General features: G+C 41.4%; 2 protein-coding genes across 9 annotated transcripts in view; one reads left to right on the plus strand and one right to left on the minus strand.

The window, feature by feature from the left end:
* The first annotated feature begins 136 nt into the window (after positions 1–136).
* Positions 137–3,620, plus strand: LOC126985444 (probable U3 small nucleolar RNA-associated protein 11). 2 transcript variants are annotated; one of them, XM_050840323.1, is made up of 7 exons: positions 137–348; positions 819–939; positions 1,159–1,261; positions 1,411–1,609; positions 2,187–2,314; positions 2,832–2,942; positions 3,414–3,620. In XM_050840323.1, exons 2-7 carry the CDS (start codon positions 821–823, stop codon positions 3,510–3,512), a joined length of 759 nt encoding a protein of 252 aa, XP_050696280.1. In that variant the 5' UTR covers positions 137–348; positions 819–820; the 3' UTR covers positions 3,513–3,620. The 2 variants fall into 2 exon arrangements, with proteins under 2 accessions (XP_050696280.1, XP_050696281.1); XM_050840324.1 differs by having other exon boundaries at positions 147–282.
* A 385-nt stretch (positions 3,621–4,005) lies between these two features.
* Positions 4,006–17,728, minus strand: part of LOC126985445 (SH3 domain-binding glutamic acid-rich protein homolog) — a 34,188-nt gene continuing 20,465 nt past the window's right edge. For 4 of the 7 annotated variants that reach the window (XM_050840327.1, XM_050840325.1, XM_050840329.1 and 1 more), the window contains exons 2-6: positions 15,645–15,830; positions 14,129–14,308; positions 8,993–9,065; positions 8,197–8,433; positions 4,006–5,900 (exon numbers count right to left, since the gene is read on the minus strand). In XM_050840327.1, the coding sequence (XP_050696284.1) occupies positions 5,896–5,900; positions 8,197–8,433; positions 8,993–9,065; positions 14,129–14,308; positions 15,645–15,803 (654 nt within the window). In that variant the 5' untranslated portion in view covers positions 15,804–15,830 and the 3' untranslated portion in view covers positions 4,006–5,895. The remainder of the gene's footprint in view (positions 5,901–8,196; positions 8,434–8,992; positions 9,066–14,128; positions 14,309–15,644; positions 15,831–17,728) is intronic. The other 3 variants (XM_050840326.1, XM_050840331.1, XM_050840330.1) reach the window with 3 other exon arrangements.

Below are 17,728 nucleotides of genomic sequence, written 5' to 3' on the forward strand. Positions count from 1 at the left end.
CAAAAATATGGGCAACTAACGTGAATACTTATTTCTATCAATTTTTTACTACTACTTCTTGAAAATAACAGTTAAATACTAAAAAAAATTAAATTCCCAGCTGACTCGAGTGGCCGCATGTCAACAAACCAACGTGGGCTGTCAGCTGGGCGTGCGGGAGGCGGTCACGGCTGGTTTTTGTGTCCTTATTACTTTATTGGTGGCCTGGTGACGAAGCGAGGAGCAGGGCGTACAATAGAGATCTTCAGGACACCAGCAGTTACACCAGACCCACAGAAGAAGGTAAAACGGAGGTGATATAAGAGTTTGAAAAGTCGGTCTGGGTTCCGCTTTCCCGTCTGCCTACAGGTAAATATGATGAGATTTTTCTTGTTTTCTTTGTGTGTGTGTGTTGGGGAGTATTATTTAGCAGACTTTAGTGATTTATTTCAGACACAAACTATTGAAGCATCACACTTGGCCCAGAAATGTATATAGTCTGTCTGAAATACTCAGCTCAGGTCTGCTAAACAATGACCCTAATCTTCGCTAGATGTTAGGATATATTGTCTGTAAGGGCCATTTTACCAATCTGATTTCCGTTGTTGAAAAGAGAAAATTAACGATAGAATAGATAATAAGATATGATGTTATAAGGAGAAAATAATAATAAAATAGATAAAGTAAATATGTTGCTATAAGGAGAAAAATAATGATAGAGTAGATATGTCGTTATGAGTAGAAAAAATAATAATAGAACAGATGAAGTAAATGTTTTTGTATGGTAAGTTATTATGTTCTCCCTGCCAACCTCACCTCCCCTCCCTCCCCCCCCCCAGCCATGGCCTCCCTGCGCAATGCCCACAAGACGCAGCGCACCCACCGAGAGCGCCACCAACCCCTCGGCCGCAGCCACCTCGGGCCCCTTGAGAAGAAGAAAGACTACCGCGTCAGGGCAAAGTGAGTGGATAAGCTTCAGGGGGTATACTCTCTCTCTCTCTCTCTCTCTCTCTGCAAAAACTTCTTAATTTCAGCAATCCATCAGCTGTACATCCTCCCCTAAGGTCTATATACATGTTCCTGCCAGTCTATCACACTTTGTTCATCTGCTGTCTTTTCTCTAACATATGTCCTGACCTTTACCTCATAATAAATATCATCTCATCTTGCCTTCTTCAGAGACCAAAATGAGAAGAAAAAGGCTCTGTCAACGCTGCGGAAAAGAGCGCTCAACAAAAACCCGGACGAGTTCCACTTCCACATGATCAACAGCGGCCTCAAGGTAAAGATTATTCAGCTTTTTCTCTCCTGTAACAGTTAATAGCTATATCCCTTATCTCCTTTATCCTTCCATCTTCCCTCCACAGCCTATTTCCACTCCTAATCATCATCTCGCATCCTTTTCACACTCCTACTCATCCTTTTGTTCAGAATGGCATCCACTATGAGAATGTGAAGGATGAGGAGCTGGTGGTGGGGGACGTGATGCAGGACTTGGTTTATGTGACCCACCGGCGGAATGTGGAGCGGAAGAAGATCGAGAAGCTTAAGGCGCAGCTTCACCTTCTCGACAATGTGGAGGAGAAGCCCAAGAACTCCCACATCCTCTTTGTTGATGATGAAAAGGAAGGTTAGTATGGGCGGAGAGGAAGGGAAGGAAGAGTACCAGATGAAAAAAATAAAAAGGGGAAGGGTGTAAAGGAAGAGAGATGGAAAGGCAAAAGGATGAGCACTGGATTGGAAAAGTGAAGGGAAAGTAAAAGGTAATGAGAAGGAAAAAAGTGGAGTTAAGATTGGGATGTGTTATAAATGGAAGAAAAAGGGAAGAGGGCAGAAGGAAGTGTAAGAGGTAAAGGGAGGGATATGGAAGATTACTGTGTATGGGAGGAAAGGGAAGGGAAGAAAAGGGTAAAAAAGGAAGAAGATAGTTTGGGAAGTTAATGAAAAAAAAAGCAGAGAGGGAAGATAATTATAGAAAAGAGAAAGACCCAGGTTGATATGTGTACTGATGAGAAGAAAAAGACAAAGGGAAACATTCAAGATAGTAGAAAGCAGGAAAAAGAGATGGAGGAAGAAAACAAATATTGGAATAAGTGTAGATAAAAAAGGAACTACTATTTTACCACTACTTCTACTACTATTTACTACCATTATTACTACTTAAATAACAATACTAATATACCTAAATGTTCTTCTCCGGGTGACAGCCAAGAAAGCCTCACCCGCCAAGCTGCTTGACACTCACCCAGCACTACTCGGGCGTACCTTCAACCGCCTCCGCTCCTCCCAGCTGGCATCCCTCCCTGACCAGCTGACCGACGCCACTGCCCTCGAGGTAAGTGTGTGTGTAAAGATAAATAATTTCTGCAAAGGTTTTTTTTTTAGTTTCTGTGTAATACTACTTTTTTTTTACCACTAAGTTGCTCAACCCTTTTTGTTTTTATTTATTTACATTACTAATTTTGCTTACTCCATTTTTTCCATCACTAAAACTAATAAAAATGAACATTCTCTCATCTATAAGTGTCTTTATACACCCTTATTATCACCCCTTCTGTAACTAATTCTCTTACTACAACTCTTTTCCACACATCTACACCCTATTCTTATGCCTAAAATTACACTTCTTCACTCCTAAAAAGTCTCAGGCACACCCTTAAAAGTAATACTACACAACATACTTCTTTATCATATCCCTTTCTCCTTTAACCACACCCTTCTTTCACTCTTAGAATAGTCACACCTTTATTTTTCACTCTTATGAATCATACCAAAACCATACTTCATCGTATTCCTCTCTCTTAAACCACACCTTTTTTATTCTATTCCTCACCTGAGCTCCTCCCCTGCAGAATATGTCCAAGGGCAAGAAGAAGGCGTACAAGGAGCTGGCGCAGAGGATAGAACGTGAGGACAAGCTACGCATCATGCAGGAGAAGCTAGAAGTGCGGAAGAAGCTAATGGTGAGGATGAGAAGCCTTTTCGTTTTTGATAACTTGTTTTTTATTCACGTACAGAAAAGGAGGGAGCTCAAGGGTAAAAGAGAAAATATAAAAGCCCACTAATTGATCAATGGATTTGGTGGTTCGTTGGGATTTGAATTGATTGATTGAAAGTCGAGTTGTAATGAAGGAGCTGCCACGTCTCCAAGCACAGAGAAATTGATATACAAACTCAGGATAAATATTTTTCCCAACAATCCGCCCGGGACTCATACCCAGGCCTCCGAGACACAAGGCAGACATATAGCATCGTGTCAAAGGGTACTCAACAGCTTAAGGCATTCTATTTGCATCTCAGGGCACTTCAAAATCGATAGAATGATCGATAAACTTCTTGGTTGATTGAAGAATTGATTTAACTGATTTCCTTAAATGCTCCTGTTAACCAATTTTCTCAAGTGCTCCTGTTTACTCTTTTCCTTCCCCCTGCAGGAGAACAAGGGCAAGAACAAGGAGAAGCCTCAACTTGTACAGCCTGGCACCAGCACCTCCGCACCTGTCTATAAGTGGCCGCAAGTGAGGAAGAAATAGCGACTAAAACATTCTCCTTACCTACCTGTTGACCATTCACCTTGTTAGTAGCTAATACCTGTGTAAGTGTTTGTATAATAATCAGACAATACATTATTATAATTTTAACTTCTTGTCTGCAATTTCTTAGCTTCCTCGTATTACATAAGTCACATAAAAATAGATTAATGTTCCTTCATAGTTTTCACATCCTCAATCAATACTGAATGTAAATTGTGTTAGAGAAATATTTTAGCTACAGTTCATATCAAACACCATTTAAGTTTACAGAAAATTGGGCCAAACTACTTGACATGGCTGCATACTGACCTTCTTTATATGTGTTGGTCTATTGTTTCTTCTAATCACGTCCTCCAGCCTCAATTCTTCAGAGAGATTTACAGGTACACAATAACACACAAGTAACACATTCTTCAACCACAGGAAGCAGAATACATGATAAGCATAAGGAGTCACTCATCTAACAGGATATACAAGTGTAAGAATTTTCCCGTTTCAATTTTCACATTTATTTATAAAGTAAAACAGGTACAATCACTTGCCACATACAGCCGTGGGCACCAAGGCAGATTAACCGAGGCGGCCGCACAACACACACACAACACCTGTACCACTCAGACACCACAGCACACCTTCCTCCCCCCTCCCTCCCCCCCTCAGCAGCCCAGGCAGCAGGGGAGGGAGGAAGGGAGTGGAGACAATGAAAAAAGATAACAAAGTCCCTCACAATGCTTGCTGCGCCAAAAAACAAAAACAAAAAAGTTCTGCTCGAGAACTGACGGCGCGAAGGAACAAAAAAATAAAGAATAAAAATAAATCGGTTCATCAAGTAATACGTGACATGGTTCCTCTTGTAGTTTGTCAATAGTTAGCATTTTCCTTCCTCGACCACCACTTAATTAAACTAGACAGCGGCCAGGAATGCTTTTATCACTGGGAAAGCATTTGGCTGATCGTGGGACAAAGCAGATGACCCTTTGACAGTGTTCTTCAACTTCTGAACAGCAAACCTCAAGATAGGATAAGAGCTGTGTACCTCCTCCTGTCTGGTATTCATTTACATATTCAAAAGGAAGTGGCAATTCAGTGAGTAGTCTACAATGAAGAACCGAAAGCCTATGAAATGCTGCACATGGTATTGGTGGTGATGGAAGTGAAGGTGGTGGTGATGGTGGTAATACTGCTTATCGGAGAGCCCGCCTCATAACAACATATCCTCGGCAGTGACTTCAGACCAAGGCACAAGTAGATTTACAAGCAGATATAGATCACAAGCCTGATTTCCTTCTCCATACTGGCAGTGCAGAAAGAAGAGATGGAAAGAAAAACAAAAGGAAAAAAATATACAGGCACAGGAACAAGATTTTTTCTATACTCCCTGACACTAATAACAAGTAGAAAAAAGAAACAGAGTAAATGCACATGTTTCGGTTCTGTGCTTGAGTTTTTAGGTTAAGATAATGTCGAAACCAATACTGAGAGCTTGAATCAATGGAGTGAGGGTGAAGGGGTCAGGGCCAGGCAGTGTGAGGCAGCCTGTTCGTGGGGTGTAGAAGGGTGTTAAGGAGTCCTGGGGTGAAGGAGAGGAAGAAGGAAATAATACAGTACAAAACATCAATATGGCACAGTCCCCCCTTTCTCCTTTTTTTAGTCATACATTTTTCATCAGCCGGCTTTGGGTGTGTGCATAAGTGTGTGTTGACCTTTTTATGAGTTGTGACCTATTTCAGTTGTGTGAGTGTAGTATATAGTGACCTTTAATGCATGGTGTGATTGCTACAGTACATAATCACAGAAGACAAAATGTGTGGGCCTTCGATTTTCAGACGATCTGATAATGAAGGCGCCCAAAATTATAGAACTGAAAGAGATAAACGATTCCTCCAAAACAATATAAACAGAAGAGATAAAAAGACTTCGCAAATAATATGATTGAAAGTAAAGCAAGCGGAAGATATTTAACAACCCAATAAGGCACTAAGAGATGGTAAAAAACAAATAAGTGCGATATAAACGAAAAAAAAGTGAAGACCCTCCGAAATAATAATACAAAAGAGGCAGAGATTGACTAAAATGATAACAAATGGAGGAAATAAACTCAAGAACTCAATAATAATAAACTCGTAAATCAAATAAGGAACTAAATGGTATAAAAAAAAAAGAGAGTACTTCATAAGAGGACTTCAGCAGGAAAAGCCACAGCCAATCACAGCCTCAGGAGCAGCAAAACCCAAGATGACGGAGAGGTGGACTTTTCTCGACGCTGCGACTTTCCTGGGTCTTGGGACTGGCTAGGATGGAAGGAGTGGCCCCCAGGATCACACAGGCTCCCTTGGAATGGCCCTGCAGGTTGGTGGCTGGTCCCCCTTGCCCGGCCTCACCCTTATGCTGTATGGGAGGGACAGAGGAAGGTCATAATCGGTGTCTCCTGGAGGTCTGTCTCTTTTTACTGCCCCGATATGAGACTTCTAAAAACCTTCCCTCACTCCTTACCTGCATCTTTATTAAATGGTAAAATATTTGTCTACTGTAGGATAGAATTTAATGTATGAGCTTGAGATAACAGAGGAGATTCAACCCCATAAAATACCCATTAAAGTAACAAATAAATAAACAGGTTAACCTCATACGTAGGCAAATATCTACTGCAGTTTAACAAAATTCCTTTCTGACAAACCTGTGGAGGGAAAAGAATCAATAATCAAAGACTGCACACTAATATAAGCATCTATATTAGTGGCTACAGTATTGCATAAATAAGCGGTCCCAGCAACGGTGAGATCTACAGCCTGCAGTTCTTGTTACTTGGGCCCATATTCTCAAAGCTTTCAGGGCTTACTCACACACATATGGTAAGGCTTTCAGAGAGGTTGTGGGCATTTCCTGGGGCAGTTTTATGAGCCGAGTGATAGTTTGACAAGGTTTCTGCACCGTGAAAGTGAAAAACTCAGGAGAACCCAACTACCTAATCTCCTTTGTGGCCTTTGGAAATATTGTAAGAGCCAAAAGTGTCTGAGAATATGGACCTTAACCCGGTAGCAGCGGGGATCATGTTTCTTAATGGTCCCTCCAAGTGAGAAAAATGAGAAAAAATCACCCCTCACACAAACCATTTCATAATATATATCAAAGCATTTGTGATCAGATTATGTATCATCTATTTTGAGGGGGTTATATCGTGGCACAAATTTGGCCTGTCACTGCTACACGGTAGAGCCACAAATTTGGCCGGTTGCTGCTACCGGGTTAAGAGTGGTCAGCCATCATCACAGGCCAGTTAACTTTTACGTAGGAGTGTTTGCAAGCCACCAGCACCATGGCCAGGAGTCTGTCAGAGGCTTAACAATGCTATGATAACTAAATAAGAAGAGTCATGTTAGTTCATAGCACTGGCACTGCTGAGAAAGATGATGGTTACTATGCTACAGCTGTGAAATAAGAGGAGCAATGTTAATTTATGGTACTGGCACTGCTAAAAAGTATGATGAGGTTTTCTATGCTACAGCTGTGAAAGAAGAGTCATGTTAAATCGTATTCCAGGCACTGATGAGAAATATAATGATGATGATGATTACGGTTCACAGCACATACTAGCACTGCTGAAGAGTATGAAAGGCATTAGTTATCAGTCTATTAGCATACTGTTATCATTACACTGTACTTCAACATATTATGAAGGAAGCCATCTTTGTTGCTGTTAATATGCTGCGAAGGGAAAGAGGAGACAGTTAGTCATTGGCTATTTATAGCTTGGTGACACTAGAAACTGCTATCTCTATCAACCTGGAAAAGACTAGAACTGGTATATTAGAGCAAAGTAATAATAAAACTAGGCAGCAATGGAAAGTATGGCTATTTATACAGCTAGCAAGCCTACATAAAACAAAAAAATAGGAATGTAGCCAGGCTATTAATTTGCTGAACTATTAATGTGAACATGCACAAGAAATTTGTCTTCGCAGTCCACATACTAACTAAAAATCTGGACTAAAAAGACAAACTAGACTTGAAGAGGCAGTTTGAGACATTATGCTGCTGGCTTTAAACACTTGCTACTTGTACTGTGAGTAGCACTGTATTGGCGGATTCCTGGCTGTTAGAATGTGTGCACGTTGTGAGGTGACGGGCTTGGCACAATAGCTCAAAATCCTGGTTTCTGGGCATCTATTATAAAGGTAATGTTGGGGGCATCCATTATAGCTGTGCAAGGTTTTTGTGCTAATCTTCATCCCAGCCTATGATGGGTGTAAACTCATCACCCCGGGACACAGGGTCAGTGTAACATCAAGATTACCATAGTTTACCTTCCCCAGGCTTCACCAGGTACCTATTTATTGACCACCCCAAAAGGGAGAACAGCTGGGTGGGCTGCATGCCAATTGTCCATACTGGGACTTGAATCCAGGCCCTCGGATTCGTGGCAAGAAGCGCTCAACACTAGACCCTCTTTTTAAACCTATTTCATGCCCAGATAAACCAGGCAGTAAAGGGACACTAAAAAATGAGGAAGAAAATACTGTGCTACCGCTACCCTGAAAAAAATAAATAAATAAAACAGTCAGACTAAGTTGGCTAAGGATGCTGGTTAGGGCTACAGAGGCAACAGGTGTTAGGCAGGTAAGTACAAGCTAGAGAGATGTTTCTACAGGTATGTCTCTCTCTATCTCTTCCTCTCTCTCTCTACCTTCAGCTTCGTCTTCCATTTGTACTGCCGTCGAGTTTCCTTCCACCGGCGCGGCAAAGGGGTCCTGCTCCTCCACGGGCCACTCCATGCCTCCTGCCTCCTCCCCTCCCTCCTCCACCTCTCCTCCTGCTTCTCTCACCTCGGCAGCCTCCCCAACCTCCGCTGCCCCCTCCTCCCCACGAAACTCAAACTCTGCCCCTCCCTCCGGCCCGTCCACCACTGCGTTTCCTCCCTCAGCTGGTGGAGGTAGTGGAGGAAGGAGAGAAGGGACGGGAGAACAGGGAGGGAAAAGAGGAGAGGGAATGTATGTTTAGGAGAATATTTATACATGGAGACTTGGGTGAAATATATGCGTGATCAGGTTAATATATATTGTTTTGTAAGTAGGGGAGAACATATTTAGGGTAAGAATGTGTATATACCAAAAAAACTGGGTGATATGTGACCTATAGCTTGGATTAAAGGGTACGTTTCCTAGTTACTTGGTGCAAATCTTTTCATGTGCTCTTCTGAACTTTTTTTTTTTTTTTCACAGCAGAGGAAACAGCTCAAGGGCAAAAAAAAGCCTGCTACTCACTGTTCCTACAAAAGAGTTCAGAGGAGTGGCCTTGGGTAAAAGTCTGCTTGCTAGTAACTATGTAGAGTAAAAAAAAATTACTATAATGAGTAGAAATGTTTATATTTGCTTAAAACTAAAAATCTTTGCCTGGAATAAATAAATGAAGGTGAGAATAATCGTCTTCCTGTAGCTCGGGTAAAACATTCGCCAATGAGTCTCATTTTCTGCGATACTCACCATCTTGTGCCTCCTCGGGCTGGGCGTCTGCCTCCCCTCCCTGGTCCCCGGTGTCCGCCTCCTGCTCGCCATTCTGCCATGACAGGGAAAAAATGCCATTATTGTACTTCCCAAACACGGTAAGAAAAAAGACACCACTATGTTATGTCACTGCATGCTAATATGATGTGCCTTTCAGAACACTTAAGGAAGAGAAAGGCCATTATATTCGCCGTTGCCAGATTGTCGTACTCAGAGCATAGTATTTACCGGTTTCTGACGCCTAACTATTGCCAAGAAACATCAGGAATTAACTATTTTAACGATAATTATAAGTCCACGAGACAGTTTTTGGGTCGGAAGTCGGTAAACATAAGAGGCTGAGTGAGACAATCTGGCAACAATGATTATATTACTTTACAAACATAGAAGAGGAAAAAGACACCACTATGTTATGTCACTGCATGCTAATATGATGTGCTATTCAGAACACTCAAGGAAAAGAAGACAGAATTTAAGCCACATTAGCATTCATGACACAGGGCAAGCATCTGCAAGAGCAACACAACCCACAATGAACAATCCCTTAAATAGAAAACGGTCATCTTATTGTTATCCTTTAGCATTCTTTTTTATCTTGTATAGTTGCAGCCTCAGTGTGTGTGTTAAAGTGAGCATTTCATGAGCAGCACACCCACACTGAACAGAACATCACAATCCCTTAAATAGAAAACCGTGTCATCTTGTTGTTATCGTTTAGCATTCTTTTTTATCTTGTATAGTTGCAGCCTCAGTGTGTGTGTTAAAGTGAGCATTTCATGAGCAGCACACCCACACTGAACAGAACATCACAATCGCTTCAATAGAAAACAGCACACCCACACTGAACAGAACATCACAATCGCTTCAATAGAAAACGGTCATCTTATTGTTATCCTTTAGCATTCTTTTTTATCTTGTATAGTTGCAGCCTCAGTGTGTGTGTTAAAGTGAGCATTTCATGAGCAGCACACCCACACTGAACAGAACATCACAATCCCTTAAATAGAAAACTGTGTCGACTTAATTTGTTATCCTAAACCCTTCTTTTATATGTTGTGTAGTTACTGCCTTAGTGTGTGTTAAGATAGTATTTATAAAGATTTTACAGAGTTTTAAGAATTTAGCAGAGTATTTACAAAGATTTTACAAGTATACGTCCACAAAATTAAATAGTTTCTTAGTCTTTAGCTGAAACTTAGGGGATGCTACACTATTAGAGGTACAGTATTTATTTATATCTATTTATTTTTTCTAAGTGACTATAAGAACCCACTAGAACTTTTGCCACCACCACCACTACTGTTGGTTAGTTAGGAGGAGGTTTGGTCATCATCACATGCCTGCACTGGTGAGGTTAATCAGGGCTTGGTGAGGTGAGGTGAGGTGCATGCAAATTACACCCACAGCCATACACGGGTCGCCTTCCCTCGTGTGTCTCATCTCCAGCTCACTTACACTCCCTCTCCCAAAAACAGTCAGTGGAAATGTATCCGAAACACTTGACTTAACAAACAAGGATACATTTCAAGAAGCATATGAGGTCAATTAGGGAGTAGCAGATAACTTACTTTAAATACATCTTATATATCTTAGGATTTTGTGACTTTTTTTTGTTGATTGATGGTCTAATACATAATTTTTTTCTTGTTTTTAGTAGAATGGTATTGATTTCCCTTACTGATTTACTATATTAGCTCTATCATTTTATTTTTTCAACTCACAAATACAGATAAAGTTAAGTTACCCCCAAAAAATTACTGACTTGCTCAATGTTTTTTCTCTTTCAACGCAAAATAATGAAAACTTAAGTAACGTAAAATCGAGTGTGACTTTGGAAACGAAAGACACATTGGGAGGCTGACTGATGGCTGGCTGTGAGGTGTGGGGGTCAGGGTGAGGTAACGGAGGCAAGCAAAGGGAGAGAGGGAGGGAGGGAGGGGCCAACGGAGTGACTGGCTTACCTTCACACACTCGGCTGTTGTTAATCTCACAAGTCCCAGTCCAGGGTTTGGGTTATTGCCGGAAAAGGTTATTCAGAGAGAGTCTACAGAGATAATGAATACTACTGATTTTTCTTCTTAGCCAAATGTTGCTTATTTTATTTTTATTCTCTTTTAGGAACAATGAATCTGTTACAAGTCTCACTTTTGGTTACATGTGCAGAACATTAGATAAATTTACGCTCTCAGCCAACACAGTGAATTGACACCTAAGGACTTTACAGCTCTCATCCACCAAAAAGCCGAATTAATATTTTATTTTTTGGAATTCGACATAATATTTTGAGAGCAGGACCATGAATGAATAGAATTTTTTTAGGGGGGGAGGGAAATACTACTAAAAAAAGATGATTACAAGTAACAAATTCCTAAAGCTTTCTGACATTTAACGTTACACTTCAACAAAAGATGATGAATGAGTGAGTGAGACAATTTTTGGAGGAGAAACAACTTGAAGCACACATTTCAAGTAGCAAATTCTCAGACATTATGACATTTGACAACATAATCGAACAAGATAATTTTGACGTTTGAAAAAAGTAATACCTGAAAGTTAGTATGCAGATCACAAAACACTGAATGGCTCTAAGGCTGATATTATTAAGGGAACAGAACCGTGAGTACTACATGTCAAGAGGAACGGATGATGTTATTTCTAGGCTCTCCTTGGCACAAGTAGCGGCAGCATTAGTACTAAAAAGTGTTGAGTGTTAAATGACGTCCAGAATCATGACTTTATTGGGAACACTTCAACACGACTACAGCGAGTGTTAATCAGGAGTCTACAGTTTTGTTATAAAGTAGTAGTAATAATAGTAGTAGTAGTAGCAGTAGTTGTAGTATTTTGATATAAGAATAAATACATAAAACACCTCTTTATAAAGCTACCAGGAAACTAGAAAATAATTGAGAACACACAGATTTGGGAAAGACGAGTGACTTCCTTAATCTCTCTAAGCAAATGGTGACCTTACGAACTAGAGGCTGTCCGGGCTAGCTTGATAGCTCGAACCAATGACTCAGCAATGATAATAATAATGATGATAATAATAATAAAGAAGGGACTCAAAGCAGGACTGATAATAGGACACTGCACCATAAAACAAGGACTAGATACCAAAAAATAAATAAAATACAAAAATCAGCCAATTTCTTACCAAATGACCAAGCAAGTGACTGACAAATAACAACAAAAACAAAATAAATAAAAAAGAAAAGAAAAATAAAGAAAAAAATGTAAATAGAAAAAATAAGCAATAATAAAAATGAATAATAATAAAGAAAAAGCAAAGAAAAATAAAGAAAAAGTTAAGAAATATAACTAAAAATACACAAAAGTAAATAATAATAAATAAAAATAAAATAGAAAACATGAAGAAGCAAAATTACAAATAAATATATACCAATGAGTATTAAAAAAAAACACTAACATGTACAGACAGACACAAACACAAACAACCAATATAGTTAGTTGGTTCCGAGTCCTGCTTTGAGTTAGCATTTAAAATCTGTCTTTCTATATATTCTGCCTTACATAATACCTTGCTAGAAAGTTACAACCCTAAGAACTAAATAATATGATAGCTAACCACTAGTCCTTACGAGCTAATGATTCTAACTACGCTTCTTTTCTCTTTGAGCCGCGGACAATGGTAGTAAAAGTGATCTAGACAGAGCTATGGGGTAACGATGCTGCTTGTTCATCTATGGGTACGTTGACGACCTTGATAGACAGTGTAGTGATAGTAGTGTGAAAGGAGAGTGAGTACAGTTTCTTTTTTAATCTTAAGGTACATTGATGACCTTGATAGACAGTGTAGTAATAGAAGTAGCGAAAATGTAGTGTGTGTTTTTAAGTTTTATCGATAGGTATACACTAATGACCATGACTGATAGTGTAGTAATAGTGATGTAAGTAGTAATGGTAGTGTTAGAGTAGTGTGTGTTTGAGTTATATTTATAGGTACGGTGACGTCTATGGTTGACTGTGTAGTAATGGTAGTGTAGTGTAAAAAAGTGTGTGTACTGAACTTATTAAAGGATGTGTGTGGTTGATATTACATTAGTGACGACAGTGTATTGATGCAGAGAGAGTGTAGTAATAGTGGTGAAAAGTAATGTGTGGGGTGATGTTACTTAAGTATGCGTTGTGGATGTTAAGTTAGTGAAGAGTGTATTGATGCAGACGGTGTGTGGTACAGTAGTGGTGGAAGAGTGGTATGTGCAATGAAGTTGATAAAGAATGTGTTATTATCAATGAATTAGCGAAGAATTATAGTATAGTGATTCAAATAAAGTGTGTGTATGTGTGTATGGTTGTTGATTATGAGCTATAGAAAACAGTGCACTGAAGCAGATATTGTGGGTGTTTGTGTGTATAAAGAAAGAGTGTATAATAGTTACGAAAAAATTATAATGTGAAAAGAAGTCATGGAATGCTGAGTAAAATATAAAATATAAGTAAAAATTATTAATAAATTCCAGATATAAAACCAGGAAAATTTGATTATAATGTTCATAAAATCTATCTATATTTTTTTTAATTTGTTGTAATAATAGTCAAGTGAATAAAATTTCCAGATAACATTGAAAATAAAATATTGTAAAGTTAGATTTCTGTATTTAAAGAGAAAAAAAGCTAAAATTAAATGTGTATTGACTCATGTTCCTGTGAGTGCGTGAGTGTATGTGTATGTGTGTCTGTGTGTGAGTGAGTGAGTTAGTGAGTGAGACACATAAGGGACACAGCACATTATTGAACACAGTCTAGCCAGAACGTATTGACCACACACACACACACTATTACAAGCACTGAAGAAGCAAAGAATAATAATTAGTCATTTTTTTCGTTGATCCACAAATTCCTTGCAAGCACCATTTTTGCCGGACACACACACACACACACACACACACACACACACACACGAAGCAGAGGAGGCAGTGGCAGTTGTAATGACAGCAATAACAAAAAAATAAAGAATAAATAAATAAAATCACTACCATCACCACCACAGTGTCGCCAAAAAACAAAAGCAGCGGACATCAAAATTTTTCAAAACATAGAGGAGAAGAGAAAGAGGAGAAGCAGAGGAGGAGGAGGCTAGTGCACCCCTACCTCCCTGCTTGCTGCCGATACCCCATTGGTCATCTGCTGCTTCTGCTGCTCGGCCTTCGCTCGCTCCTCGGGAAGGATGCCGGTGATGCCGATCTTGATTTTCTTCTTCTCATCCTCGGTGAGTCGCAAGAATTCCCCGAGCTGGTCATTCTCGTTAGCCATGTCCAGGTCATCGAAGTCCTGCCAGGTGAAGGTGAGGTCAGGTGAGGTCAGGACAGGTGATGTGATATGAAGTGAGGTGAAGTAAGGTAAGCAAAAAGGTGATGTAACGAGATGAGGTGAGGTGATTTGAGGTCATGTGATGTGATATGATGTTATGCTGAGATGTAATATGGTGACATGATGTGAAGTGAGATAATGTGAGGTAAGGTGGTGAGGTCAGGTAAGGAAAAGGGGGAACCTGAATAGTGAATGTGTATGTTTCTTACTTTCTAACTTTTATTTCATAGACAACAATAGAAGATCATGATATATTGTTTTCCTTTCCTATTGTTTTTACATCAGCGGATTTAATCAAGGGAAAAGAAGAAAAGAAAAAGGCATTGTACTCCTCAAAACAATTCTAAACCTGTATCTTCTACCCTATTCACTTTTATTCCCACAAATCTCCCACTCACTCCTGTCATAATACTCCCCTCTTTGCTCTCACCCCTCACCCCTTCACCCCATTCCCACATATCCCCTCTCTACTCACCCCACAATACTCCCCCTCTTTACCCTTGCCCTTCAACCCTTCACCCCTTTCCCCACACACTCCTTCCCCCCTACTCACCCCACAATACTCCCCTCTTTCCACTTGCCATTCAACCCTTCACCCCTCTCCCGACACATCCCCCCTCCTACTCACCCCACAATACTCCCCCTCTTTACTCTTCCCCTTCAACCCTTCTACCCTTTCCCGACACACACCTTCTCCCCTACTCACCCCACAATACTCCCCCTCTTTGCTCTCACCCCTCACCCCTTCTCCCCACTCCCCACACATCCCTCCTCCTACTCACCCCACAATACTCCCCCTCTTTACTCTTCCCCTTCAACCCTTCTACCCTTTCCCGACACACACCTTCTCCCCTACTCACCCCACAATACTCCCCCTCGCCCCTTCTCCCCACTCCCCACACATCCCTCCTCCTACTCACCCCACAATACTCCCCCTCGCCCCTTCTCCCCACTCCCCACACATCCCTCCTCCTACTCACCCCACAATACTCCCCCTCGCCCTTCTCCCCACTCCCACACATCCCTCCTCCCACTCACCCCACACTCCCCCCTTTCTCCCCTCTCCACACACATCCCTCCTCCTACTCACCCCACAATACTCCCCCTCGCCCCATATCCCCACTCCCCACACATCCCTCCTCCTACTCACCCCACAATACTCCCCCTCTTTACCCTTGCCCTTCAACCCTTCACCCCTTTCCCCACGCACTCCTTCCCCCTGCTCACCCCACAATAACCCCCTCTTTCCACTTGCCCTTCAACCCTTCACCCCTTCTCCTCCTTCCCCCCTACTCACCCCACAATACTCCGCCTCGTTGAAGAGCTGTGGGGTCATGGGCACTCTGTTGTTCCCCTTGGGCTTGGCATTTTCGTTCATGTACTCCTTTGAGTCCTCCTGGCCGGGGTCCGTGATGTCGATGGTGGTGAAGGGAATGTTCTTGCTCTCCAGGATCATCACCGCCCGTTGCTGGTTCTTCTTGACCTGCCGAGAGAAAGAGAGAGGGTAAGAGAGGGTCAGAGAGGATGGAAGAGTGGATAAGACAGGGTGAATAAGACAGAGAGGAAGAAAAAAGGGGTAAGAGGAGAAAGTGTGTGCATGAGAGGGGTTAAAGAGACAGTGAAGGAGAGGATGAGAAAGATAAAGAGAGAGAGGATGGAAGAGAGGGTAAGACAGGTTGAATGAGAGGGAGAGAGAGGAAGAGAAAGGAGGTACAAGGAGAAAGAAAGTATGCATGAGAGAGGTTAAAGAGATAGTGAAGGAAAGGATGAGAAAGGTAAAGAGAGAGAGAGGGTCAGAGAGGATGGAAGAGTGGGTAAGACAGGCTGAATGAGAGGGAGAGATTGAGAAAGGGGGTGCAAGGAGAAAGAGTGTGCGTGAGTGGGGGTGAAACAGTGAAGGAGAAGATGAGAGACAGACAAAGAAAGAGGGTAAGAATTAAGAGAAAGGAGTGTGTGTGAGTGAGTGAGTGAGAGGGTGAAGGAGTGAAAGAAAGAGTGTAAGAGAGAGAGAGAGAGTCATGATAAAGGGAAGAGGGTGAGTGAGATTCTTGAGTTTGAAAATAAATATAAAGAGATAGATTAGAAGAAGGGTGTGGATTTTACTTGAGATTAAAGAAACAAATATGAAAGAAAGATAAAGAAATCATACTTCATCTAATTCCTTAGAGAAAATAAACAAACAGTAATAAAAAAAAACATATGCTTAATTATGTTCGTGATCACAGCCTCTCTCTCTCTCTCTCTCTCTCTCTCTCTCTCTCTCTCTCTCTCTCTCTCTCTCTCTCTCTCTCTCTCTCTCTCAAATGAAGGTCTGTGCTGTCTAATAGGTACTACACAAGGAGGAAGAGAAACGAGGAGGAGGAGGAGGAGGAGGAGGAGGTGGAGGAGGAGGAATAAGTGGTTGAGAAGTGGATCAAGGGTGAGATGATGGGGGTCAAGGGAAGAAAAGAAGGAAGAAGAAGAAGAGGAGGAGTTGGCAATGTGTAAATGGAGGAGAGAAAAGAGAACAGATTAGACAAAAGAGAAGAACAGATTAGAGAGAAGGGAACCATATTATAGGAAAATTAAAAGATTCAGAGATGAGAGGAAGAAAAAGAGAAAAAAAGGAAGGAAGGAAAGAAGGAAGGAAGGAAAGAAGGAAGGTAAGGAAGGAAGGAAGGAAGGAAAGAAGGAAAGAAGGTAAGGAAGGAAGGAAGGAAGGAAGGAAGGTAAGGAAGGAAGAAGGTAAGGAAGGAAGGAAGGAAGAAAGGTAAGGAAGGTAAGGAAGGAAGGAAGGTAAGGAAGGAAGGAAGGAAGGTAAGGAAGGAAGGAAGGAAGGAAATGAAGTGAAGAAAGTGACCAAGAGTTTAGTTGAAGTGGAGGACGAGAGAGAGAGAGAGAGAGAGAGAGAGAGAGAGAGAGAGAGAGAGAGAGAGAGAGAGAGCAATGAAAATAAATAATTAAAATAAAATAAAATAAATAAATACAAAACATACACATCCCACCTCCCTTCCTCCTCCTCCTCCACCTCACTTGTCTTACTCATAAAGGAGGGGGGGTGAGGGGAGGAAAGGGGGGGGGGGGTAATTGGAGGGGGCATCTCTCCCCTTTCTCATCTCCCCTAACTGCCCATGGTCACGTTTCCCTCCCCCCCGTCCCTCCCTCTCTCCCTCTGCTCTCCACCCCTTTCCTCCTCCGCCCTCTTCCCTGCGGCTGGTCACTCCTCTCCAGTTTATACTCTTGAGAAGAAGAAGAAGGAGAAGAAGAGGAGGAAGATGATGATGATAGGGAGGAGGAGGAGGAGGAAGAGGAGGAAGAGGAGAAGGAAGAGGAGGAAGAGGAGAAGGAAGAAGAGGAGGAGGATAAGGGAGAAGGAGAGATCGGATTACTAAGTGAGGAGTG

The sequence above is a fragment of the Eriocheir sinensis genome, chromosome 59, assembly GCF_024679095.1.
Source record: "Eriocheir sinensis breed Jianghai 21 chromosome 59, ASM2467909v1, whole genome shotgun sequence".
Taxonomy (NCBI): domain Eukaryota; kingdom Metazoa; phylum Arthropoda; class Malacostraca; order Decapoda; family Varunidae; genus Eriocheir; species Eriocheir sinensis.